General features: G+C 44.0%; 2 protein-coding genes across 5 annotated transcripts in view; one reads left to right on the top strand and one right to left on the bottom strand.

The window, feature by feature from the left end:
- UPK3A (uroplakin 3A) overlaps positions 1-26,447 on the bottom strand; it is an 897,123-nt gene that overhangs the window by 60,380 nt on the left and 810,296 nt on the right. The window lies entirely within an intron of this gene.
- KIAA0930 (KIAA0930 ortholog) overlaps positions 25,711-26,447 on the top strand; it is a 139,360-nt gene continuing 138,623 nt past the window's right edge. For 3 of the 4 annotated variants that reach the window (XR_007769627.1, XM_050924938.1, XM_050924925.1), the window contains exon 1: positions 25,711-26,306. Coding sequence is in view for 2 of the 4 variants with exons in the window: in XM_050924938.1 (XP_050780895.1) it covers positions 26,162-26,306 (145 nt within the window). In the remaining 2 variants the exon portion in view is untranslated. The remainder of the gene's footprint in view (positions 26,307-26,447) is intronic. The other variant, XM_050924947.1, reaches the window with a different exon arrangement.

Here is a 26,447-nt window from a genome sequence, read left to right as displayed (position 1 = left end):
GCATAAACTACACTACTGGACTTTCCCTGTGCTGTGGCAGCATCTATATGGGATGTGACTGTGTGGCAAGCTGGTAGATTCACTATAGAGTCACATCCTGGCTTGCTGCATAGTAACTTGCTGTGTACACAAGCCTGCCGTCATTGACTTGAGAGGTGAGTTTGTCACCCATCTCATTATTTTCAGGATTACCTCAGTTTTCTACCACAAGCAGTATTTGCAGAGTGTTCATGAGTTCCCATAGCACTTTCGGGGCTGGTGAAATGTTATCAGATCACATTGTAAGAGTGGCAGAAAATTTTCTATCAAAACCATTTTTCGATGGAAAGTTTGGTGATAGTAAATGAATTTTTTCTGAAAAATGTCTGCTTTCTATGGAAAATTTTGATTTTTTTCATCAAAATAAAATGCCTGGCAAGAAAAAAAATTCAGGTTTTGGTTGAAAACAATTTTTTTTTTGATATGGCACCTCATGTCCCCATTATCTTCTATGGACTGGTGTCCACAGCTGGACTTCATCTCCCATAATGCACTGTGGCCAGGGAACTACCATGATTTGCCACATCTCCTCAACAAGAGATGTATCATGGGAAATGTAATCCAACCAGGCAGCCTGGCCTACAGAGGAGAATGGGAGCATGAAGCACTCAAACTCCGTAGCAGAGCCAGGTTTTGCAACCAGGGGTGAGGGCAATGGGTTATGGGTGGTGGGCTGGAAAGCATGCCTGCCATTCACTCCCCCTGCAGCGACAGCTTGTAACTGGACCATCTTCCCGCTCCAAGCATTGCAACTTGGTGCACAGGGTTGCAGTGCCATTCAAGTTGTGGTCTTAATAAATAATCAGTTATTATTGCCCCTTTGAGTGAGTGGCATTACAGGGATCATAGCACCACATGACTATGGTGCCATGACACAACACCCAGAGTGGGAAACTGGGTGAGCGCTGGGCATGCTTGCTCTCCAGCCCCGTATGAAAATCTGTGTCTTACAACTGTTTGTCAACTCCCTAATATGCTTGAAAAGGCACCATATATATATTTAAAGATCCCTATTAGCTCTGCTGCTGTCCAAACTACAAGTCCCATGAGGTACTGTGGCAGCATTTCCGAACTGAAATATTTTGGGTTTTGGCTGAAATATTCTGGTTTTTTATTTTTAATTTTTCACTGAAAAAAGTCAAAATTTTCCACACACACAAAAAATCTCATTTCTGATCAGCAATATCACACTGTGACATGTTGCTCTTTTGGCATATATTTTTCTATACAATATTCAAGCAATATGTTCTAAAACAATCTGACCATATTGCATCAAAATCTCATCATATTGCAACATCACCATGTAAGTTAACATTATGACAGCCAATTTTATCCCAATAGACAAACCCACAAAGTGGCGATCTCTGGAACAGCTCTCCATCTCTTCACAAATCTAAGCTAAAAACATATCTGCTGGTCCTCCATCTGCTATTAATTTTCATTTACACTTTATCACTTCTACAGATATATTTAGCTCTGTAGATTTTTGGGATACACTCTTGCATGAAAGATGCTGTGTAAAATAAGGGACAAATTCCACTTGCCTTACTCATTCATGGAAATAGTCTGATGAAAGTCAATAAGACTATTCTTGTGAATAAGGTGATTTGGTCCTACATCTATATTGTACTGAAAAGAATTGCAAACATTAAGGAAGGCTGAAGCAGTGGGCAATTTTACTTGCTGTTCCACTTGTCCCAATGAGTTTTGCACTAAATCAAATACTTTAATTTTCTCTTAATTCATTCATTTTAATTCTGAGAAACTCTTTCTCTTATTTTTACTTCAATCAATAAATATAAAAAAGATCAATATGTAACATTACAGTTCACGAAGGCCAAAACCTAATATATTTCTATAAGGATATGCTGCCATTGTGACTCAGGGTTGTGGTAATTTGGTTGTTCATGTTTTCATTTTCCTCTATGTGATGGGCTTCTCAGCTGGATTTCATCTGCTATCATGCAGTATGGTCCTTTTACAGGATACTTTAGCACATGCCTAACTAGAAGCATGGAAGTAGTTGTGATGGGTTGGATCACAGAAACCCCTTTGGGAGCTGCCACTCGATGTGCCAAGACTACTTCTATCCCTGCCTACCCTGCCAGCTCAGGGCTCCGGCACCCTGTCTTGCTGAGCCAGACACTCCCGTCTACTCCAACAAAGACCCAGGGTCTGAATTACTTGTCCCAAAGCTGCAGGTTTACCTGAAAGCAGCTGACAGAAGTGTGCTTGTCTCTAACACTCAGATGCCCAACTCTCAATGGGGTCTAAACCCAAATAAATCCGTTTTACTCTGTATAAAGTGTATACAGAGTAAACTCATAAATTGTTCACCCTCTATAACACTGATAGAGAGATATGCACGGCTGTTTGATTTCCCAAATATTAATGCATACTCTGAGTTAATTAATAAGTGATTTTATTAAATACAGAAAGTAGGATTTAAGTGGTTCCAAGTAGTAACAGACAGAACAAAAGTAAGTCACCAAGCAAAATAAAATAAAATGCACAAATCTATATCTAATTAAACTGAATACAGATAAGATCCTCTCCAGTTCCAGAGTGCTCCCTTTTACAGACTAATCTCCTTTTAGCCTGGGTCCAGCAATCACTCACACTCCTTGCACACTGTCCTTTGTTCCAGTTTCTTTCAAGAGGTGTGTGTGTGTGTGTGTGTGTGTGTGTGTGTGTGTGTGTGTGTGTGTGTGTGTGTGTAGAGGCTCTCTCTTTAGCCAGCTGAAGACCAAATGGAGGGGTTTCCCAAGGGGTTAAATAGACTTTCTCTTGTGGGTGGAGACCCTCTCCTCACTCCTATGCAAAGTCCAGCTCCAAGATGAAGTTCTGGAGTCACCTGGGCAAGTCACATGTCCATGCATGACTCACAGTCTTTACAGGCAGAAGCCATTGTCCACATGGTATCTTGTATGTCTCCAGAAAGACTTCGTATGTGGATTGGAGCATTCCCAGATGCATTGTTCCCCAAGTGCTTCCTGATCAGGTACTTAACCTTGCAAATTCCTTCCTAAAGAAGCTGACCAAATGCCTCACAAAGCTTACGCAGAAATCAAGCCAGTATACAGCCAATATTCTTAACCTCAAATACAAAATGATATATGTGTACAAATAGGATGAATAGATATAGTAGACCATAACCTTTACAGAGATATGTTACATGGGACAGGAAGCACAAAACATATTCCAGTAATGTTGTATTCCCATAAAGCATTATGGGGTGCAGCATCACAGTAGTCCCACTGATTTCAGTGGAAATGCTCGTATGCTTAAAGTCAGGCATGTGCTTAACTACATTGCTGAACTGGGGCCTAAAACTAGCAAAACTACAAAGAGGATACAGAATAATGTGCTTTGTGTGCACCCACAAAAAGATTACTCAGCTCTCTGTTAACGTTTTACTCCCTGAATGATTTTCAGCTGTGGATCTCCACTGTCCTCTGTGGGAGAGGTGTCAGTCATTTTCATATCACCATCCTTCTTTCCCTGGTCAGAAGGGAAGTCCTCTGGGGGATTTGAGATCTGTGGCTGATGAAGAGGAAGGCCAGGGCTGGTCTACACTACGGGGGAAAATTGATCTCAGATACGCAACTTCAGCTACGTGAATAATGTAGCTGAAGTCAAAGTATCTAAGATCGAATTACTCACCGTCCTCACGGCTTGGGATCGATGTCCGCAGCTCCCCATGTCGACTCCGCAACTCCATTCTGGTTGGTGGAGTTCCGGAATCGATATAAGCGTGTTTGGGGATCGATATATCGTATCTAGATGAGACGTGACATATCAATCCCTGAGCAATCGATTGCTACCCGCCGATACAGTGGGTAGTGAAGACGTAGCCCCAGTTACAAAGTAGACATTGATGAGCATGCATAAGTCCCTCCCCTATGGGATAGTTGGACCCCAAAGGGAAAAGACAGCCTCTGAGCTGAGGCAAAGCTGGTGTCCATGCAGCCGTGTCCCTTAGGAACTGAGGGTTCAAGGACTGGATGCTGCTCGAGGGGACAATAAAAGTTTAAGAATGTATTTTTGCTTTAGTTTAATTTTTACAAGACCAAATTGTCTTTGCTAATTTTTTCTATAATGCTCAGCAAACAAAGCAACAGAATTCCTTCATCCTGCTTCCAAATTCCAAGCTGTAATTGTTTTTCCACCTAAAGCAAATTTGTATAGCTGAGTTTTAAACAGCAGGAGATTAAGGCTTTATAATGGAAGTCTTGACACAATCTTATGTGCAATGGCGTAAACAGACCACTGTCATAATAAGACGTGCCATCAAACCAGTTCATTAAAAGAAACTCTAGCAGTTATCAATTACACTGGTGAGAGAAAGCATTTTTCCAAGCTAATATCCACCAACCCATCCAGGAACTTACAATGCAGCACTGGCTAATTACCTGCCAAGTCTTTGTATTCACTTGAAAGAGGCTTGGCAAGTGGACACAGAATCTGAAGACAACATCGTGCAGAGACCTAATGCTAGTATTTAGAAACATTAGCTCTTCCAAACAGGAAACTTTTTCTCCCTTAAATGTCCACAATAAGCTAGCAATAAATATATTTTGCACTGTGAATTTGACACTGATAAAACTTCAGGGACTTCTCTGAATAGCTAGGACTAGACAAAAGATTGGGCATGCGATGTGAAAGCTTCCCTATTATATCAGCTGTAGCAATGCCCTTCATTCCTGACATGTAACCCTCCTATTCTAGTCCAGGGATTCTCTGGAAGAGAAGTCAATAATCATGCCAGTTGCAGGGTGGTTTTGTAACATGGACAGGCATCTGCAAAGAAGCAGGAGAAGATCCCAGAGTTGTCCTCACTTTTAAACTTAGGAGTTGAATTTATGTCTAGAGGCAAAAAAGCTGCCACATTAATGGACTGCATCACCTATCCTTATTAGTAATGCTTTCTGAATTATTCCACCTATTGAATTTAAATTGATACTGCTTGGCTTATCCATATCAAATGTGCCAAAAACATAGGATACATTCATTGTATCAGAAAAAAATCCATTAGTCCTTCAGTCCAGGATCAATGAAAACACAATCCACTTGACTCTAACAGATCTGAGGAGCACTTTTTTTTTCCCCACTCATGTAAAATATTGGGATGAGAAAGGACAACACTGAAGGAAGCACGTTTTTTTTCATGGGGAAAAAGCCCAACACATGCCTGAGCAACTTCACTCATCTAAATCCACTGAGGATTTAGACCTCCCCCTTTTCCAAGAACCTGTGTGTGACAAAGCCCTCGTCCAGACTAACCTGCGGCATCGGCGGGTTAAAATCGATTGCTCGGGGATCGATATATCGCGTCTAGTCTGGACGCGGTGTATCGATCCCCGAGCGCGCTTACATCGATTCCGGAACTCCATCAATCCGAACGGAGTTCCGGAATCGACACGGAGAGCCGCGGACATCGATGCCGCGCCGTCCAGACTGGTGAGTACCTCGATTTTAGAAATTCGACTTCAGCTACGTTATTCCCGTAGCTGAAGTTGCGTATCTAAAATCGATTTTAATTCCTAGTCTGGACGTGGCAGAACACCAAGTTCCTTACTCAGTACCAGTAATATGTGGAGAGAGCTAAGCTACCAAGTTTAGATCCATATCTAAGTTACCCCCAAATTCAGGAGTGTTCAGATCTAGGGGGGTTTATTTGGGCTGATCATTAATAATATGTTAGTTCATGTTTATTTGCTTTAGGTGTGAATCTTATGAAAACAAACACTGCAGCCATAGGAAAAACTACATAAAGGGATGAATAAATTCCCCACAAGCAATTGACAGAACAGGATAACACTTTCTAGCCTAGCATTCTCCAGCCCCTCCTATTTTAGTTTCAACACAGTCCTAAAGATAAGGGGATTACATACCACACGTGGTTAGAGTAGAGCACAGTCTCCTCCATATATAAAGGTCCAGACTTCACCTCTTATAACTGCCAGGGTCCCAATCCCAAATCATCTCTGTGGGCATATGAAGGCTCAAAGAATCGCAAAAGCTGTGTGTGCTGCACTTGAGAAGCAAAGGAGAAAGGTAAAGCATTAGTGATGCCATACATGTGTGTAGACTCTGAACTCCCATATGTTCTGTAAAGGAGATTGCTACAACTACCTGTACAGCTCTCACTGTGGAAGGTGAAGGTGGAGGTGCGGCCAATGGATCCAAGCACAGCACACATCCATGTGATCACAAACCCACACAGGAGGGAAGCATCAGGTTATGTCTATGTTTTCACCCCCCTTCATCTCCATGGCAGCCTAGGTGCATTGGACCTTGCTCCCAATTTGAGAGCTAGAATTCTCTTTCTCTAGATCTGTGAGGAGATGTTCACCCCACAGCTCCTAGGAGGTTAAGGGGGACCAGAAGAAACCAATTAACCTTCACAGTTACACCTGAAGGGAGCCCCAGGGATTTATAGGCCTGGTCTACACTACGCGTTTAAACCTAATTTAGCAGCGTTAAACCGAATTAACCCTGCACCAGTCCACATAACGAAGCCCTTTATATCAATATAAAAGGCTCTTTAAACTGATTTCTATACTCCTTCCCGATGAGGGGAGTAGCGCTGAAATCGGTATTGCCATGTCGGATTAGGGTTAGTGTGGCCGCAATTCAACGGTATTGGCCTCCGGGCGGGTATCCCACAGGGCACCATTGTGACCACTCTGGAAAGCAATCTGAACTCAGATGCACTGGCCAGGGAGACAGGAAAAGCCCCGCGAACTTTTGAATTTCATTTCCTGTTTGCCCAGCATGGAGCTCTGATCAGCACGGGTGACCATGCAGTCCCAAATCCAAAAAGAGCTCCAGCATGGACCGTACGGGAGATACTGGATCTGATCGCTGTATGGGGAGACAAATCTGTTCGATCAGAGCTCCGTTACAGAAGGTGAAATGACAAAGCATTTGAAAAAATCTCCAGGCTATGATAGACAGAGGCCACAGCAGGGACTCAGCACAGTGCTGCGTGACAAGCGTAACGGAAAGCCAAAGAATCAAATGGACGTTCATGGAAAGAGGGAGGGGGTACAGAGGACTCCAGGTATCCCACAGTCCCCGCAGTCTCCGAAAAGCATTTGTATTCTTGGCTGAGCTCCCAATGCCTGAAGGGTCAAAAACATTTTCCCAGGTGTTTCAGAGTGTATGTCATCAATTTACACCCTTCTCCTCCCCCGAAAGAAAAGGGAAAAAAATCGTTTCTCGCCTTTTTTCAGTGTCACCCTATGTCTACTGCATGCTGCTGGTAGACGGGGTGCTGCAGCGCTGAACACCAGCATGCCCTTCCTGGTGGCAGATGGTGCAAAATGACTGGTAACCGTCATCATCATCAGCCCGTGAGTGCTCCTGGCTGGCCTTGGTGAGGTCGGCTGGGGGCGCCTGGGTAAAAATGGAAATGATTCCCGGTCATTCCCGGCAGACGGTACAAAAGGCTTGGTAACTGTCCTCATCATAGCAGCTGGAGGCTGAGCTCCATCAGCCCCCCCTCCCTTTCATGTCTAAAGAAGATTCTGTACTGCCTGGACTATCATAACAGCGGGAGGCTGTGCTCCTCTCCCCCTCATCCTTTAATATCCTGCCTGGACTATCATTGCAGCTGGAGGCTGCCTCCTCCTCATTTTATCTAACTAAAAACTAACTAACTATTCCTGCATTCTTTATTACTTCATCACACAAATGGGGGGACACTGCCACGGTAGCCCAGGAGGGTTGGGGGAGGAGGGAATCAATGGGTGGGGTTATTGCAGGGGCACCCCCTAGAATGGCATGCAGCTCATCATTTCTGCAGGATCTCTGGGGCTCTTACCTGGAGCAGCTGTGCTCTCTGGTTCTCTAGTACACTTGCCCCATATTCTAGGCAGGACTGACTCTATTTTTAGACAAAACATAAAGAAGGGAATGGCCTGGGGAGTCATTCCCATTTTTGTCCATGAGCCCCCAGCCGACCTCAGCGAGGCCAGCCGGGAGCACCCATGACAGCAGCAGATGGTACAAAAGGATTCATAACCGTCATTGCCAATTTCCAATTGCAAACGGTGCAAAATGACTGATAACCATCATCTCATCGCCAATTTACAATGGCAGACAGTGCAATAGGGATGGTAACTGTCTCTGCTACCTTGCAAAGGCAAATGAATGCTGCTGTGTAGCACTGCAGTACCGTGTCTGTCAGCAGCATCCAGTACACATACGGTGACAGTGACAAAAGGCAAAACAGGCTCCATGGTTGCCATGCTATGACGTCTGCCAGGGCAATCCAGGGAAAAAGGGTGCGAAATGATTGTCTGCCGTTGTTTTCACGGAGGAAGGATTGAGTGACGACATTTACCCAGAATCACCCGCGAACTGTTTTTGCCCCATTATGCTTTGGGATCTCAACCCAGAATTCCAATGGGCGGGGGAGACTGCAGGAACTATAGGATAGCTACGGGATAGCTACCTACAGTGCAACGCTCTGGAAATCGATGCTAGCCTCGGTACATGGATGCACACCGCCGAATTAATGTGCTTAGTGTGGCCATGTGCACTCAACTTTATACAATCTGTTTTTAAAAAATGGTTTCTGTAAAATCGGAATAATCCCATAGTGTAGACATGCCCATACATACTAATTGCTGATGAAGCCCAGCTGAGGGAAAAGCCAAGTAAGGAATATAAAGAGAGGACCTCTGTAGAATTAGGGGGAGAGTCTACAGGCACTTGCTAGGAGTGGGAAATGGCAGTGGGGAGAGTTTTGGGATCCTAGCCCTGAAAGATGTGTTGACCAAAGGGGATTTGTGAAGAAAGGAAGGCTTGGTAGGAAGAAGACCAGGGGAAAAACAGCAGCAAGGAGCGGGACTGTTTACTTGAATTCAGTGTAGAGGAAGGGCTTTGGTTCCCCTACCAGCTACTGGGCAGTAGCACCTCCCAGTCCTGTGCCATCTGGACAAGGGGTCTAGTGAGACTTTGATACCCTGGAAGAGGGGACCATATAGTGACCTAGCTGAGTCATGGAGAGGGAGCACTGGGAATTACAGGAAAAGAGACCACTGCTCCAACAGAGTAGCTATTGGCAGGGGCACCATATGAGAAAGAAGCTGCTACTCCAACCCTGGCTAGGAGCAGGTGCTGTGGCAGTGAGTGAATCCCCTTACAAGCTCCGTTGCTGCTTCTACAAGTAAATCCCTTCCATGCAATATGTCTGTAGAATATAAAGCTATATAACTGTTATTATACTGTACTACTCTCTTCTAAGGGTCTGTGATGCCCTTTATCTTGAGTGATCCCAAAGCCCTTTGTGTACAGCACTCACTAAAATGCAGCCGCCTGTAGCTAACCAGCCAGTGCACAGTACCCTGTATAACACTGAAGATGAGGGTTAACCTTGTCTATTGTTAATGTCCACACACAGTAGACGGGACCTTGTATTTTAAGGACTCTTGGTCTGTGGATGGGTATGGCAAGGTGTACTAACCCTTTAAGGAACAGTCTGGGTGAGATCAAGGATCCTCTTTGCCCTGGCCTGAGGTGGGCTGTTTAAATAGGAAGAGACAGCTGAGCAAGAGTGTTAGAAGCCTTGCTGTAGATTACTAGTCTGATGTGGGACCTAGAGATAGTTTATAAAGCCCTTACCTCAGAGCAACCAGACTTGTAACCCAAAAAACAAAGTTAAATAGATGTTCTGCTGACACCTCAGGAAAAGGGAGAAAGCAAGCCTGCCTACCAACCAGAACAATATAAGAACTAGGGAAGGGTGAGTGAGAACAGATTACTGTTGGGGAGAACAAGGCAAGATGGATTTCCAGCAGATGTGGATTTGGTGGAAGAGGGAAATCATGATGGTCAAAAGAGGGCCTCACCAACCCAAACAGAGGGTAGAAGGTCAAAAGCTGAGATTGCAAGGAAGACAGCAATGGGTGCCTTGAGAGAAGCCTAGAGAGTGCGTTGGGGAGCAGGAGAAAAGGAGAGCAGAGATGATGTCACTGAACTTTTAGGCACTTCCCCATTGATTGTATCTCAGAATGGGAGGAGACAGAAAGAGGTGATAAATGCATAAGCTAGCTGTGAATATCACACAGCACCAACTTTTTTATGATTTAAAATAGCATTTTATAGCAAACACTTATAGAAGGTGAAAACACTAGAACGTACATTTTATGTAACTGGTGATCCTGAAAGCAAAACTTTAAAAAGAATACAGAGTCTGATTCCATAGTCCTTACCTGGGCAAATCTTCCATTGACTTCAGTGGGAAAATTGGGTGAGGAAGGAGTACAGGATCACATTCTCACTTAGGGTTAGGGTGTTCCAGAATATAGTAGGTCAGTGGTATCCAAGCCACCCGAATATCATGGTGATGGGGAACACTCATGAATAGATTTTATCTAAGTTTTTATCAGCAAGATGCATAAAGGGGAAAAGCTCTAGGTTGAAATTAATGCTGTGCCATCTGCACCTAAGAATTTGCTCATGGGCCCCTTCAGCTATGCTGTCTCTGAGGAGTGCAGCTAACTTGGTAGGATGCACCACAAAAATAATGAGATGCCTGAGATACATTGATGCTATTTTTCATCCTCTGACCAGATGGCTTTAATTCCCTCAGAGATTTCCACCACAACTTCAACAATTACCATGCATCCATTAAATTCTCTCTGGGCCACTACCACACTAGCAGCAACTTCCTGGACACCACAATGAACATCAACAATGGAACTGTACAGACAACTAGATACAAGAAACTCACAGATCACCACACCTCCTTTCATAGATCCAGTAATCACCCCAAACACACCAAGAAATCTGTTATGTAAGATACCACCGAATATGCTCCAAGGAGATAGTCAGGATATACACCTTAACTCACTCAAAACCACCTTTACCAAACAAGGACACTCCACCAGAGAAGTAGATTGCATCATGGAATGGGCCACCCAAGTACCCACAAGAGATCCTGCTTCAATACAGAAATAAAACCCCCTCCAACCACACACCCCTAGTTCTCTCCTACCAACCAACACTGGAATCCATATGGGGTGTCATCAAACAACTACAACTCATACTAACTGGGGAACCCATCCTGAAAGAAAGCTTTCCTGAACCCCTCTTCAAACAACCCCCCCCCCCACCTCTCCAAAATCATCATCAGAAGCAAGCTCCCCACAGACCAGGACATGCCAACTCAAAGCAGCACCAGACTCTGCCAGAACAACAGATGAAAAATCTGCAGACGTATCTCCACTGCTACAATGATCACCACCTCTTTCAAGACTCCTGGGTCCTACACATGCTTATCACAACATGTGGTGTACCTCATCCAGTGCACTGAATTCCCCAATAACACTGTGGATGAAACCAGATAATCACTATGCTCTTGAATGAACTCATACAGGAAAATGATGAAAGACAAAGACCATATCGCCTTGGTGAACATTTTTCACAAAGCGATCACTCTATATTTGACCACATCCTCAAAGGAAACCTGTACAACACTTTCAAAAAACAAACCTGGGAGCTTAAATTCATAACTTTGCTAGACACTAAAAATCATAGTCTTAGGCCTTGTCTACACTGGCACTTTACAGTGCTGCAACTTTCTCGCTCAGGGATGTGAAAAAACTACTCCCCTCATGGAAGTGGTTTTTTTTATAGCACTGGGAGAGCTCTCTCCCAGTGCTGGTGCCACAACTACATAGCCATGTTAAAGCACTGCTGGTGAAGACATGCCCTTAATAAAGACAGTGGATTAATGGCTTATTACAGCAATCTCCCACTAACCCCCTTTTTGTGCTCTGGCTACAGGGATGTTAATGGGTCAACAGAGTGGGGGCTACCCAGTTTATTGCACCCAGTGCAGTATGGGCAAATGCGTGCATTCAGTGCAAGGACTTCCTGGCCGTCAGAGACCATGTATGGGCTCTGGAGACCAGAGTGGCTGAACTGCAGTAGCTGAGGAAGACAGAGAGGTGCATGGATTAAACTTTCCAGGCCACAGTAGAATGGTTCCACCCCCAATCTGATAGTCTCTGTGCTGTTGAGGAGGATGAAAGTCCCAGGGAAGGAGAGCATCTAACTGGAACAGTGGAAAACAATCCCATCGTTGGGACCCTCCTTCCAGATGATGTTGTGGTATCATCTTGCACTGAGGATACCTCTCCCGGGGAGGGAACTCCAGCTATTAGAAAGAGACAGGTATTAGTAATGGGTGATTCGATCATTAGAAACATACCTGGGTTTGCGATGACTGGGAGAACTGCATGGTGACTTGCCTGCCTGGTGCGAACATTGCGGATCTCTTGAGACATCTAGATAGGCTTATGTGTAGTGCTGGGGAGGAGCCGGTGGTCATGGTACATGTAGGTACCAATGACATAAGGAAGGATAGGAGAGAGATCCTGGAGGACAAATTTAGGCTGCTAGGTAAGAGACTGAAGTCCAAGACCACCATGTTAGCATTCTCTGAGATGTTCCCAGTTCCACGCACAAGGCCAGTTACACAGGCAGAACTGCAGAGTCTTAATGCATGGATGAGATGATGGTATAGGGAGGAGGGGGTTAAATTTATTAGGAAGTGGGGAAACTTTTGGGAAAGGGGGAGCCTATACAGAAAGGATGGGCTCCACCTAAACCAAAATGGAACCAGATTGCTGGCACTTAGTTTAAAAACTGCTTTAACGTTAAGGGCTGGAGGAAAGCTGACAGGTGCGGAAGAGCACATGGTTTGGACATCGCTTAAGGGAGGATCTATTAATAGAGAATCTCTATGTCCTAGTGAGGATGAGAGGATGGAAAATGGTGAAATACAGGCAGGGTCTGATCAGAAACAGTCAAATAAAAAAGAGTCCCATTCCATTACATCAAGTAATGGCAGAGAGCTAAAAGGAGACAAGTTTTTAAAGTGCTTATATACCAGTGCTAGAAGTCTCAATAATAAAATGGATGAATTAGAGTGCCTCATCTTAAATGAGGATATTGATATAATAGGCATTACAGAAACTTGGTGGAATGAGGATAATCAGTGGGATACAGTAATACCAGGATACAAAATAGATCAGAAGGACAGAACAGGTTGTGCTGGTGGGGGAGTGGCATTATATGTGAAAGAAGGGGTAGAATCAAATGAAGTAAAAATCATAAATGAATCACGCTGTACCGTAGAATCTCTGTAGATAGAAATTCTATGCTCTAATAATAAGAATATAGCAGTAGGGATATATTACCGACCACCTGACCAGGATGGTGATAGTGACTGTGAAATGCTCAGGGAGATTACAGAGGCAATTAAAAGAAAAAACTTAATAATAATAATGGGGGATTTCATTTATCCCCATATTGACTGGGTACATGTCACCTCAGGACAGGATGCAGAGATAAAGTTTCTTGATACCTTAAATGACTGCTTTTTGGAGCAGCTGGTCCTGGAACCCACCAGAAGAGAGGCAATTCTTGATTTAGTCCTAAGTGGAGCACAGGATCCGGTCCAAGAGGTGAATATAGCTGGACTGCTTGGTGATAATGACCATAATATAATTAAATGTAATATCCCTATGGCAGGAAAAACACCACAATGGTATTTAATTTCAGAAAGGGGAACTACACAAAAATGAGGAGGTTAGTTAAACAGAAATTAAAGGGTACAGTGCCAAAAGTGAAATCTCTGCAATCTGCGTAGAAACTCTTTAAAGACACCATAATAAAGGCTCAACTTAAATATATACCCCTAATTAAAAAACATAATAAGAGAATCAAAAAAGAGCCATCGTGGCTAAACAGCAAAGTAGAAGAAGCAGTGAGAGGCAAAAAGGCATCCTTTAAAAAGTGGAAGCTAAATCCTAGTGAGGAAAATAGAAAGGAGCATAAACACTGGCAAATGACGTGTAAAAATACAATTAGGAAGGCCAAAAAGGAATTTGAGGAGCAGTTAGCCAAAGATTCAAAAAGTAATAGCAATTTTTTTTTAAGTACATCAGAAGCAGGAAGCCTTCTAAACAACCAGTGGGGCCACTGGACGACTGAGGTGCCAAAGGAGCACTCAAGGACAATAAGGCCATTTCAGAGAAACTAAATGAATTCTTTGCATCGGTCTTCAGTCTTTGCACAGCTGAGGATGTGAGGGAGATTCACAAACCTGAGCCATTCTTTTTAGGTGACAGATCTGAGGAACTGTCCCAGATTGAGGCATCATTAGAGGAGGTTTTGGAACAAATTGATAAATTAAACAGCAGTAAGTCATCAGGACCAGATGGTATTCACTCAAGAACTCTGAAGGAACTCAAATGTGAAATTGCAGAATTACTAACAGTAGTCTGTAACCTATCATTTAAATCAACTTCTGTATCAGATGACTGGAGGATAGCTAATGTGATGCCAATTTTTAAAAAGGGCTCTAGAGGTGATCCCAGCAATTACAGGCCTGTAAGCCTGACTTCAGTACCGGGCAAACTGGTTGAAACTATAATAAAGAACAATATTGTCAGACATATAGAGAAACATAATTTGTTGAGGAAGAGTCAACATGGTTTTAGTAAAGGGAAATCATGCCTCACCAATCTACTAGAATTCTTTGAGGAGGTCAACAAGCATGTGGACCAAGGGGATCCAGTGGATATAGTGTACTTAGATTTTCAGAAAGCCTTTGACAAGGTCCCTCACCAAAGACTCTTATGCAAAGTAACACAGGATAAGAGGGAAGGTGCTCTCATGGATTGGTAACTGGTTAAAAGATAGGGAACAAAGGGTAGGTATAAATGGTCAGTTTTCAGAATGAAGAGAGGTAAATATTGTTCCCCCAGGGTCTGTTCTGGGACCAGTCCTATTCAACATATTCATAAATGAGCTGGAAAAAGGGATAAACAGTGAGGTGGCAAAATTTGCAGATGATACAAAATTACTAAAGATAGTTAAAACCCAGGCAGACTGTGAAGAGCTACAAAAGGATCTCTCAAAACTGGGTGACTGGGCAACAAAATGGCAGATGAAATTTAATGTTGATAAACACAAAGTAATGCACATTGGAAAGTGTAATCCCAACTATACATGTAAAATGATGGGGTCTAAATTAGCTGTTACCACTCAAGAAAGAGATCTTGGAGTCATTGTGGATAGTTCTCTGAAAACATCCTCTCAATGTGCAGCGGCAGTCAAAAAAGCTAACAGAATGCTGGGAGTAATTAAGAAAGGGATAGATAATAGGACAGAAAATATGTTGCCTCTATATAAATCCATGGTATGCCCACATCTTGAATACTGTGTGCAGATGTGGTCGCCCCATCTCAAAAAAGATCTACTGAATTGGAAAAAGTTCAGAAAAGGGCAACAAAAATTATTAGAGGTATGGAACAGCTTCCGTGTGAGGAGAGATTAATAAGACTGGGACTTTTCAGCTTGGAAAAGAGACGGCTAAGAGGAGATATGATTGAGGTCTATTAAATCATGACTGATGTAGAGAAAGTGGATGAGGAAGTGTTATTTACTACTTCTCATAACACAAGAACAAGGGGTCACCAAATAAAATTAATAGGCAGCAGGTTTAAAACAAATAAAAGGAAGTATTTCTTCACACAACACACAGTCAACCTGTGGAACTCCTTGCCAGAGGATGTTGTGAAGGCCAAGAAGCTGGGAATGAGTGACATCAATCACTTCATGATTACCTGTTCTGTTCATTCTCTCTGGGGCACCTGGCACTGGCTACTGTCGGAAGACAGGATACTGGGCTAGATGGACCTTTGGTCTGACCCAGTAGGACCATTCTTATGTTCTTAGAATATGTGCTAACTGCTTATCCTAAACTATCTGTTTGATCTTGTATTTAGCTGTGACACTCTCAATAACTTTCCTAGACCAGAAGAATTCTGTGTAGCTCAGAAGCTTGTCTCTTTCACCAGCAGAAGATTATCCAATAAAAGATTTCACGTCACCCACCTTGGCTCTCTAGTAGAGATAATAGACATTTTGGCTCAGGAGTAAGACTGAGAGTTCTATTACTGACTCAGCTGCAAACTTCCTCTGATCATGAGCACATTGCTTGACCTCTGCCTCATTCTTTCCAGCTGTAAAATGGGTATAATAATAGTCAGCTACCTCCCACGGGTACTGTGAGACTTAATTCATTGATGTTGATAAAGAAATTTGGGACACTTACATGACTAGCAAAACAGAAGTGCCCAATACTGACAATACTTTAACGTGCTAAGAAGGACCATGCCAGAGCTCCACAGAACTACAAAGGAAGCCTTTGATCCTACAAAGATTTATGTACATGCATGTGAGTAGTTCCAGTGCCTTCAATGAGACTACCAACATGCTCACAGTTCAGCAGGTGCATAAGCTTTTACAAGATCAGGATTTTAGTTATTATAAATACAGTATTGGGCTGGTCTGTTACACCACACCAAATACAGGTCTTACAGATATTTATCCATAAAGAGTAACATCTAAGATATCTACAGAAAGCTTGTAAGTTATCAAGGCTTATAATCATTGTAAGATGTATGTGTGGGTAATATTTAAAGAATAATGTCTTTGTACTGAAACTTTGCTTTAGGGACTTGGAGTAGAAATCAGTCACCAGGAGGGTAAGATGTCTCAGTGATGAGCCATTCAAGCAAGAGGGACTTGACACCTCTTCCTAGTCAGCCAGCAAGGTAATGCAGGATTCCACTATCTACCCTTGCCACATCCCAGAACAGCCAATGGTTTTCCATCAAGGATAATTGCAAACAAACAAAACCACTTGGAGGTGAAGAGGAGTATTATAGCAGGCTATAATAAAGACTCTCTGGCTATGAATAAAGACAAAAGAGTGTCTCATTATAACAGAGATAGGAAAAAGCACTCTGCATCTGTTCACTGAGGAAACCACTTAAGGAGCATTTATGAACATCTGGATCCTGGTTTTTGTGAAACCAGACAGCTCTGCAATGCATTGGACTTCGCAGGGAAAGCCTACATTATAGGAAAGGTAACTATTGATAAGTGTAGACCTAGGTTCATTTTTTTTATCATTTTGTGTGTTGTTACCAGTTGTTTCCATCACTTTCTCTCATTTCTAGTTAAATCTTTATTCTTTCTTAAATAAACCTACTTTTGTTTTATTAAAGTGCTCACAAGTGCTGCATGGTTTACAGGAGCACTGGTTTAAGGTAAAACTAGCAAATTGGGGTTCATGGCACATTTGTGGGGCGCAGAATGTGGTATTTCTGTGAGTAGCCAGTGTCAGGGGCTGGATATCTTGAGAATGATTCAAAGGGATTCAGGGATTGGCATGCACCTATTGTTAACCTCTAAGACAAAGTTAAGGCTGGTGCAGCCCAGAGGATGGTGCTTAAGTGGCCAAAAGAGCTGGTGGTGTCAGGAGCTGACAGCTAGCTACCACAAGAAAGACCCCCCCTTGCTGGAGACCAGTGGCAACAAGGTGAATCTCAGTCCTGGGTGCCCTGAGAATGGTCACAACACCTCAAAGTTATTAGCCTTTTCCACAACTGTATCATAATGTTGATTCTTTCAGTTTGTGATCCACTATAACCCTCCCTCAGCTCCTTTTCGGCAGAACTACAGCGTAGAACTACCCTATTCCATATTCTGTAGTTGTGTATTTGATTTTTCCTTCTTAAGTGAAATAGTGTTCATTGGTATTTATTGAATTTCATCTGGTTGTTTTCCAACCAATTCTCCAATTCACTAAGGTCCTTTTGAATTCTAACCTTGTCCAATCAAGTACTTGCAGCCCATGCCCCCTAACCCCTTAGCTTTGTGTCATCCACAAATTTTATTAGCTACTCTCCATTCCATTATGAAAAGTCATTAATGAAAATATTGAACAGCATTGGCCCTGGGCCTGACCCCTGTGGGACTCCACTATATACATTCTCCCAGAGTGACAGTGAACCATTGGTAACTACTTTTTTGTCAGTATGGTCTATCAATCAGTTTTGCACCCACTTTCATCTTGACTACATTTCTCTAGTTTGTTTTGAGAATGTCACGTGAGACTGTCAAAAGCCTTACTAAAATCACTAGGCCAGTAGCCCTGTCAAAGAAGGAAATTAGGTTGGTTTGGCATGATTTGTTCTCAACAAATCCATGTTGGCTGTTCCTTATAACCCTATTATCCTCCAGGTGCTTAAAAACAGATTGTTTAATAATTTGTTCCAGTATCTTTCCAGGTATCAAAGTTAGGCTAATTGGTGTACAATTCCCTAGGCCTTCATTGCTCTTCTTTTTAAATATAGGTACTATATTTGCCATTGTCCAGTCTTCTAGAACCTTGCATGTTCTCCATGAGTTCTCAGTGATAATCTCTAAAGGTTCTGAGAGTGCTTCAGCTGGTTTCTTAACTACCTTAACATGAATTTCATCAGCCTCTGTCAACTTGAATACATCTAATTTATCTAAATATTTTTTAACTTGTTCATCCCTATTCTAGCTTGTGTTCCTTTCGCCTTGTGGTTAATATTATTTGTGTTATGTAGCCAGTCACAATTAACTTTTTGCTCAAGTTGTCTAAGTATTAAAAACCTCAACCTTCTTGGTGTTGTCTGTTATTAGCTTTCCTTCCCTGCTAAATTGTGGACCTATGCTTTTTTTTGTCTTTCTCTTGATCCTAATGTATTTATAGAACCTCTTCTTATTGCCTTTGTGTGAACTGTGTCCCTTGCTAGATGTAACTCATTTTGTGGCTCAGCCTTTCTCATTTTGTCCCTACATGCTTGTGCTACTCTTTAGTACTCATCCTTAGCAATTTGTCCATGTTTCTACTTTTTGTAGGATTCCTTTGTATTTTCAGGTCACTAAAGAGCTCCTGATACAGCCATATTAGCTTCTTATTGTTCATTCAATCTTTCCTTCTAATCAAGATAGTTTGCTATTGTGCCTTCCTCTTTGAGAAACTGCCAGCTCTGCTGAACTCCTTTTCCCCTTAGATTTTCTTCCCATCTGACATACCAGTTGTCTGAGTTTGTCTTCTTTTTTTAAAGTCCCTTTTCCTTATTCTGTTACTCTCATTCCTTCCTTTCCTGAGAATCATGAAGCCTGTCATTTCATGATCACTTTCACCCACGTTGCCTTCCACCTTCAGATTCACAAATAATTTCTCCCTGTTAGTCTGAATGACATCTCAAATGGCTGTCCTCTGGTTACGTCCTTCACTTTCAGAAACGGGAGCTGTCCCTAACATATTCCAATAACTTTTCAGATATTTTGTTATGTCACTGGTTTGTGTAATGATGACACAAACACTAAACATTAGTGAAGAGGAAGTGAAGAAGGCTGACAAATCAAATTGCAACCACAGGGTCACAGACTTACTAAAAACAGAATTTGATCAGGACACCAGATAGATGGCCCTTTTATTTCAAAAATGTCATAGGGTCTTTAATGACAGATGTGAGCAGAGTTAGAAGGAGCTCTCCCCTGACATGTGGTGGTTAGCTGTGGAAAAGGACTTCAGGGACTGATCTCATTTGCATGAGCACACCCACCCTGCCTAGCAAGATAGACTGCTTGCCCAAATGGTCACTTTGGCTGCTGTGGGATCTTGTGGCCAGAGTAATGAAGGGTTGTTATCCTGGTTATGTGAATCAAGGACAGTAGAACTGTACTTGGCATTTTATGATGGAGGGACTCACCCTCAACTAAGTAGCACTAACTAGGCAAAGGACATGGGTTCCAAACCCCAGTGAATTGAGAGAGGTTGGGGATAAGTATTTGTGCCTGGTAGTGTGAGCTTGAAACACCACTTTTTCCCCCCTTTCTCTTGCTAGTGTGTAATAACAGAGCTAATTTTGACTCCGTTAGGAGTCTTGTTACGTGCTACAGAGCTGAAATCACTGATAACTGGGTCTAGGCATTAGACCTACTTTGGGCTAGTGGTGCACTAGCAGTAAGGTTCCCCTACTACCAGCTAAAATCACTGAGAGCTGAAGTCACTAAAGAGCAGAGATTGCTGAGAGCTGTGTTAAGTCGGGGGAGGGCCTGAAGACACATTGGTGAGCAGCTGGCGGAGAGGTGTGGTGAGCGGCCTGTATAGCAGGACAGCTAGTGGAGAGGAGCAGAGAGGCATGGAGAGCAGAGTGGATAGCAGGGTGGCTGGTGGAGAGACGCAGCTGGTGGTGAAGACTGCAGCAGAACCCCATGGAGAGGTGTGGCAATCGGTCATCAACTCGAGCTGCGGAGCATGTGAGATGCCCCCTCCCCTTATCTCTGCCCACTTCCACCCAGGCTGAGAGGTAAACTCTGCAGAGGAACTTCTGATCTCTGGGGGCTGCACTGGCCAAGGTCAGAAACTGTGGGCGGGGTGACTGTTGGGTTGCTGGACTTAAGACCCTGAGGGGAAAAGGACACTGCCAAACTTACTTGGGGGTGGGTCTTTTGCTCATGATTTGGGTTATGAATCCTGTTTGTGGTGTTTCCCCAACATAATGCTGCAATGTTTCCATCCTTTATTAAAAGGATTTTGCTACACTCAGACTCCGTGCTTACGAGAGGGGAAGCATTGCCTCATTGAGGCACCCAGGGGGGTGGTATGTAATTGTCCCAAGTCACTGGGTGGGGGCTCAAGCCAGTTTTGCATTGTGTTATTGAACGGAACTCCTAGATACTGAACCTGGCCCTTGTTGCTGCCAGCTCTGATGGGCAGGAGGGTTACACAACCATTATTTAGTATCTCAGATTTATGACTGATCCTAACAATGGCAAGTCCAGTAGCAAATGGCCCCTAACATGATGCTAGAGTATTGCTTCAATACTAACTCAAAGGGGAAAATGCTTGATGCTTTAAGTAAAACAGACTATTCTACAGACACAGACTAAGTTCTCTCATTACTTATTTCTCCCTTTATAGAGATTCTAGACCAGTGGTTCTCAAAGCCGGTCCACTGCTTGTTCAGGGAAAGCTCCTGGCAGGCCAGGCTGGTTTGTTTACCTGCTGCATCCACAGGTTCAGCCGATTGTGGCTCCCACTGGCCGCGGTTCGCCGCTCCAGGCCAATGAGAGCTGCGGGAAGTGGAGTGGGACGAGGCATGTGCTGGTCGCCCTTCCTGCAGTCCCCATTGGCCTGGAGCGGCGAACCACAGCCCATGGGAGCTGCGATCGGCCGAACCTGCAGACGCGGCAGGTAATCAAACCGGCCTGGCCTGCCAGGGGCTTTCCTTGAACAAGCGGCGGACCTGCTTTGAGAACCACTGCTCTATACCCTTTTTTTTTCACATCTTACTAAAGCCAGAAATAAATGATCTGGAGGCTAAAAGTTTAGAACAGTCTTCCACTCCTTCCATTTGCAAAACATTGGCTAAAAAGAATCTAGAGCATGGACAAAGAAGGGCCAGTATGCAAATACAACCCTTTGTTCTTGCAGAACTAGAAATCATTATTAGAAATAATGACATAAGAAGGGTGCCATTGTACCAGTTTATGTAGGGTGTCTCTTGTTGTAGACCCATAATTACTTCTGCCCTCTGAAAACCTGTTATTTCAACTGGAGGGAAAAAAAGTGTTGATTTCAAAATCATACCCTATTTAACATACAACTGATCAGTAGAGACGGATAATCCCACAAATACCTGAGCAAAAGGAAATACAGTATAGGCGTGTAATTGTTCTGCTATTGTAGAATATAGTAATAGTGTCCAGCAAGTTTATTATGGTTAATTTATTTGCATCACAAATAGTGGCTCATAAAACTGAGCTTGTAAATAAATGTCTTTTATGGTAAAGAATATAATCCTTCACCAGAAGTTCCCTCTGCCTTATTCTGCCTCTCACAGTGGGGATTAAATTCATCTCTGTTCAGAGGGCCAGCCCAAAGTCTGTGCTCCCCTTAAGTCCAAATTATGCTATCTCATGAGGCCTTAAGACCTCCTTAAGACTCATTTAAGTTAAAGTAGGTCTGAAGTGGGACATGAGAGGTGCATAGGCTTTGTGATGACCTTCGGCACTTGGGAGAACCTCACTGAGTGAGAAAATGTGGAGCTGAGCTGAGGGATAATGATCAAATGTTTTCACAAGTAAATTCTTCTATACCAGACACAACAATTTTGTTTAGAAAATTATTCACAAAAGGCTATTTCACCTTCAAGAGTGTTAATCAGCTAGCTATATTGTGAGCTCTGGGAGCCAGGGACTGTCTTCGTTGATTGTTTGCATGGTGCCTATTGCACTGGGGCAGTGATCCCACTCCACACAGTTAACTCTGGATGTCATCGTGAAAACATTCTGCACCTGTAGGTCAGGGGCCTCCAGGACTGTGAAGGCTGTTCACATTGTACACCTGGCTAACTGCTGATCAGGCATCTGACCCCACAGCCAACTCATGGGGCTGGGGGCAGGTGGAGAGGCACTGGGCCCTCCTGGTCCTTCTGCTGTCTGGACACAGAGGATAATGTCTAGGTTCCAGTGATCTGGTCCAGCAGCAGTGAAAGCCCCAGCTGGGCTACTGCCACACGAGGATCAAGGTCTGGGTTCTGGAGTGCCCTAGCTGAGGTGCTCTCCTGCCCGGTGCACCAGTTGCAGCTGCTGACAGATAGTTTCTAGCTTCAAGTGGGCCAGCTTTGCCCCCAGGAGAAATTATTCCTTGGATTCCTGAGTGGGTCCTGTCCTTTCCCACTGGTGTCCCCAGAAGAAAGGGGACTGGCTGAGCTGGGCTGCTGTCCCCTGATCCATCCCAGCTCCATCTGCTGCCAGTTTAATGGCTTCCAGCAGCTTGACCTTGCCCTATTGAGAGGATTTTACTCCCTAACCCACATACCTGAAGCAGAGGGCCCTTGTGCTCTCCTCCTGTTGCTACCTGGGTCTCAGGAGACCTCAATGGTATATTATTTATTTATTTGTATTAATTGTGTTTGGAATAACAAGTTGCTAACCCTGAACACACAGGTGTTTGTTTATCAGGCTTGTGTCCTTAGTACCCTCCTTTAGGGCTGTGAAAGCTGAGTCACGTACTCCAAACAGGAGCAGAGATAGAACAGCTTTCACCTCCACTGTCTTAGAAAAATCCTTGGAGTTTCTTGGTACCAGTGAGTGTCATAAACAGATAGTTAAGGGTTAATGTCTCTCTTACCTGTAAAGGGTTAACAAACAGGGACCCCAAACACCTGACCAGAGGACCAATCAGAAGACAAGATACTTTCAAATCTCATGGGAGGGAAGCCTTTGTTTGTGGGGTTTGGGTTTGGCTTTGTTCTCTCTGGGTCCTGGACGGGACTAGAGGTGCAACCAGGTTTCTGCCAATCTCCCTGCTAGTCTCTTATCTATTCAGAATTGTGAGTAAGAAAAGGCGGTCATAGTCTTTTAATTTGTTTTTTTTCATTTACATATGTGTGCTTGCTGGAAGTAGCTTACATTGTGTTTCTGCTGGAGAAAGTTTCTTTCTATTGTTTATAGTTGAAAGACCCTGTAACTTTTTACCATCTAAAGTGCAGAGATAAACCTTTTACTTTTTTCTTTCTTTTTTATTAAAAGCTTTGCTTTTAAGACCTGTGTGATTTTTTTCTCCTAGTTAAGGTTCAAGGGAATTGGTGAGGAGAAGGGAAGGATAAATTTTCTCTTTGTGTTATATTCACGCAGCTTGTATTGCCTCTGGGTGAGGGGGAAGGGAACAGTCCTCTCCGTGTGGTGATTCAAGAAGTTGAATCAGGCGATCTCCTAGTGTTCCCAGGGCGGGAAGGAGCTGGGAGGAAGAAGAGAGGGGGAAGGGAATGGTTTATTCCCCTTTGTTGTGAGACTCAGGGTATCTGGGTCTTGGGGTCCCCAGGGAAGGTTTTGGGGGGACCAGAGGGTATCAGGCCCTAAAAATTCCTGATTGGTGGCAGCCTATCAGATCTAAGATGGTAATTAAGCTTAGGGGAATTCATGCTAGTACCCATATTTTGGACGCTAAGGTCCAGAATTGGGAATTATACTTGACAGTGGGTCACCAATAACAAGATCATTGAGAGAGACGGCCTACAGTCTATGCACACTGCTGGATGTTTGCAGGCTTTGCTGGTTTGGACACTCGGAGCACATGCCTCAAGATTGTCTGCCAAAGGCTTTGCTCTGTGGCCAGCTTAGAACTGCCTGCAATGCAGAGGAAGGCCAAAGCTCCCAGACAGCGACAAGGACAAGAACAAGCAAGGCCCAAGAAATACTGGGAAAATCCTGCTCACAATTGTTCCATTTGGAGAAGCCAGATCAAAGCTAGTACAGTCACCGCAGAGAGCTGAGGCCTGCAATGAGCCAGAAAGCAGAGCGTGCTTCAACTTCCATCTGGTGCGTGGACCTGTAGCCACTGTGGGAAGGTTTGCTGCTTGTGCATTGAGCTTTTTTATCATATCATTGCTATGCTAAGCACCATTGACAGACTGACTTTGTTGCATCCAGGGCTGGCTCCAGGCACCAGCTTATAGAACAGGTGCTTGGGGCGGCAACTCCGGAGCTGGGTGGCACTTTCAGATATTCAGCAGCAATTCGGCGGAGGGTCCCTCACTCCCGCTCGGAGCGAAGGACCTCCCGCTGAATTGCTGCAGATCGCGATCGGGGCTTTTTTTTTTTTTTTTTCTTTTTTGGCTGCTTGGGGTGGCAAAACCCCTGGAGCTGGTCCTGGTTGCGTCGCCTTTAATCTGTCAAGATGTTGGATGGCCACATACATTGTATTACAGTAGTTCCTAGGGGTCCCAACTGCGATGGAACCCCAGTGTTCTAGGCACTGTACAAACATAGATTAAAATACAGCCCCTGGCCTGAACAGCTTACAAGTGTATGAAATACGCAGCCTAGTTTTGCAAAGATTTACACTGGGATGACTAACAGGTTGAAAGCTAAACATGTGCCTAAATCTTTGCAGAATTGAGGCCTAATTTACAACATTCACAGTTCAGAAAGGTAACTCCTAGTCCCTAGTGATTATGCACAGTAGAAACTCACTAGTTCACACTAATGCCTGGAAATTAATTTACAGAACAGTGAATGTTGCCAATTGGCCAGTAATCCCTGTCCGGACTAGCAAAAGTACTGGCTGAAAATGGGTGTCAATAACAGATGCACCTGAAGTGGGTACTGAACTATCCACAACTCAGTTAGGTATAATCCACATGTACATCGACACCTGGACGTTTAGTTGTGTTTTAATGTGCTAATTAACATGTTAACTGACAAAGACTGTAAATTGTAGAGATAGGACACAGACACTTATTGCATGTTTACTCAGTGTCTGTATTGTTGTGTTATTGTCTCCTTGCACTCCCCCATGGGTGCGCCTGTAGGCTCCTGTCCTCTTGTCTTATACTTAGATTGTAAATTCTTTGAGGCAGGGATTTTTGTTTGGTTGTTTCATGTTTGTACCATGTCTAGTACAATGGGTGTACTAGACATGGTAGTTTGCTTTAAAATAACTGTTTGAAGCTGCCCTGGCTTTGGAAATGTTAGAACAAGTCCTGAAGGGAATGGATTAGTGGCCAAGAGGCAGTCAAAGGGGCGTATCTACTACCTATGGCCAGCACCTTTACTTCTATAGCTATATTCATGCATATGGTTAATTGCAAAAGCAGAGAGACAAAGAGTGAGGGGGAGGTATTTCAGCTTGTCATGATGACTGCAAACAAACCCCGCCCTGCAGCCCTCCCCGCCTCCTTTCTCCTTGTCACACATCCGCTCTTTGCGGTCATTGGTGGAGAATTGCCTGATGCCTCTTTAAATCGCCTCTGCTGCTCCTTGTTTCAGGAAGTGTCATAGGCAAGCAGCCCCAGCTCCTCGGCTATGGGAGGCGGAAGTGCCTCCTAGGTAAATTGGAGCAAATTGCAGTCGATCCGCAGCAAGAAGCGGGGTTAAACCCGATATTTCCAGCGGGTAGATGATAAGGACTCGGAAACATTGCAAGAAGCTTTGGCATTACAAAGGGCATAACCCTCCCCCACCAGCACCACTGCCAACGGCAGGATCGGGATTATTATTATTATTATTATTATTTTCTTAAAACATTCTCGTCTCCTAAACCAAAAAGTATCCGGCCCCCTTCTCCCCGCAAGTCTCTTGCCGCCCCCATTATCTGCCTAGGAGCTCGTGTTTTCTGTGCGGTGGGGCGGGGAGGGGGCAGTCCTGCAGTCTGAGCTCGGAGGCAGACTGAGATGAAATCATTTGCGGTGGCCCTAGCATGGCATCTCTCAAGAGTTTCGGCCGGGCTGGGCAGAGAGAAGAGGAGGAGAACGGAGACCTGGACCGATCGCTCCAGCAGATGCTGCGGGCGATAGTGGAGGAAAGGAACCGCATTAACATCCGCCAGGAGATCAGCGGGCTGGGTGAGTCCCGGGGGTGCGGCTGCTGCTGCCTGCTCGTATCTTGCCCCTGCAGAGCGAGCCGGGAATCGGGGGAAGGGAGTGGGTGGGGAGCGCCCGTCCGCAGAGCGAGCCGCGGGGGAGGGAAGAAAGTTAGCCCTTTGC

This window comes from Gopherus flavomarginatus, chromosome 1 (assembly GCF_025201925.1).
Source record: "Gopherus flavomarginatus isolate rGopFla2 chromosome 1, rGopFla2.mat.asm, whole genome shotgun sequence".
Taxonomy (NCBI): domain Eukaryota; kingdom Metazoa; phylum Chordata; order Testudines; family Testudinidae; genus Gopherus; species Gopherus flavomarginatus.
Note: the sequence above shows the minus strand (reverse complement) of the source record. Positions and strands in the feature narration are given on the sequence as shown.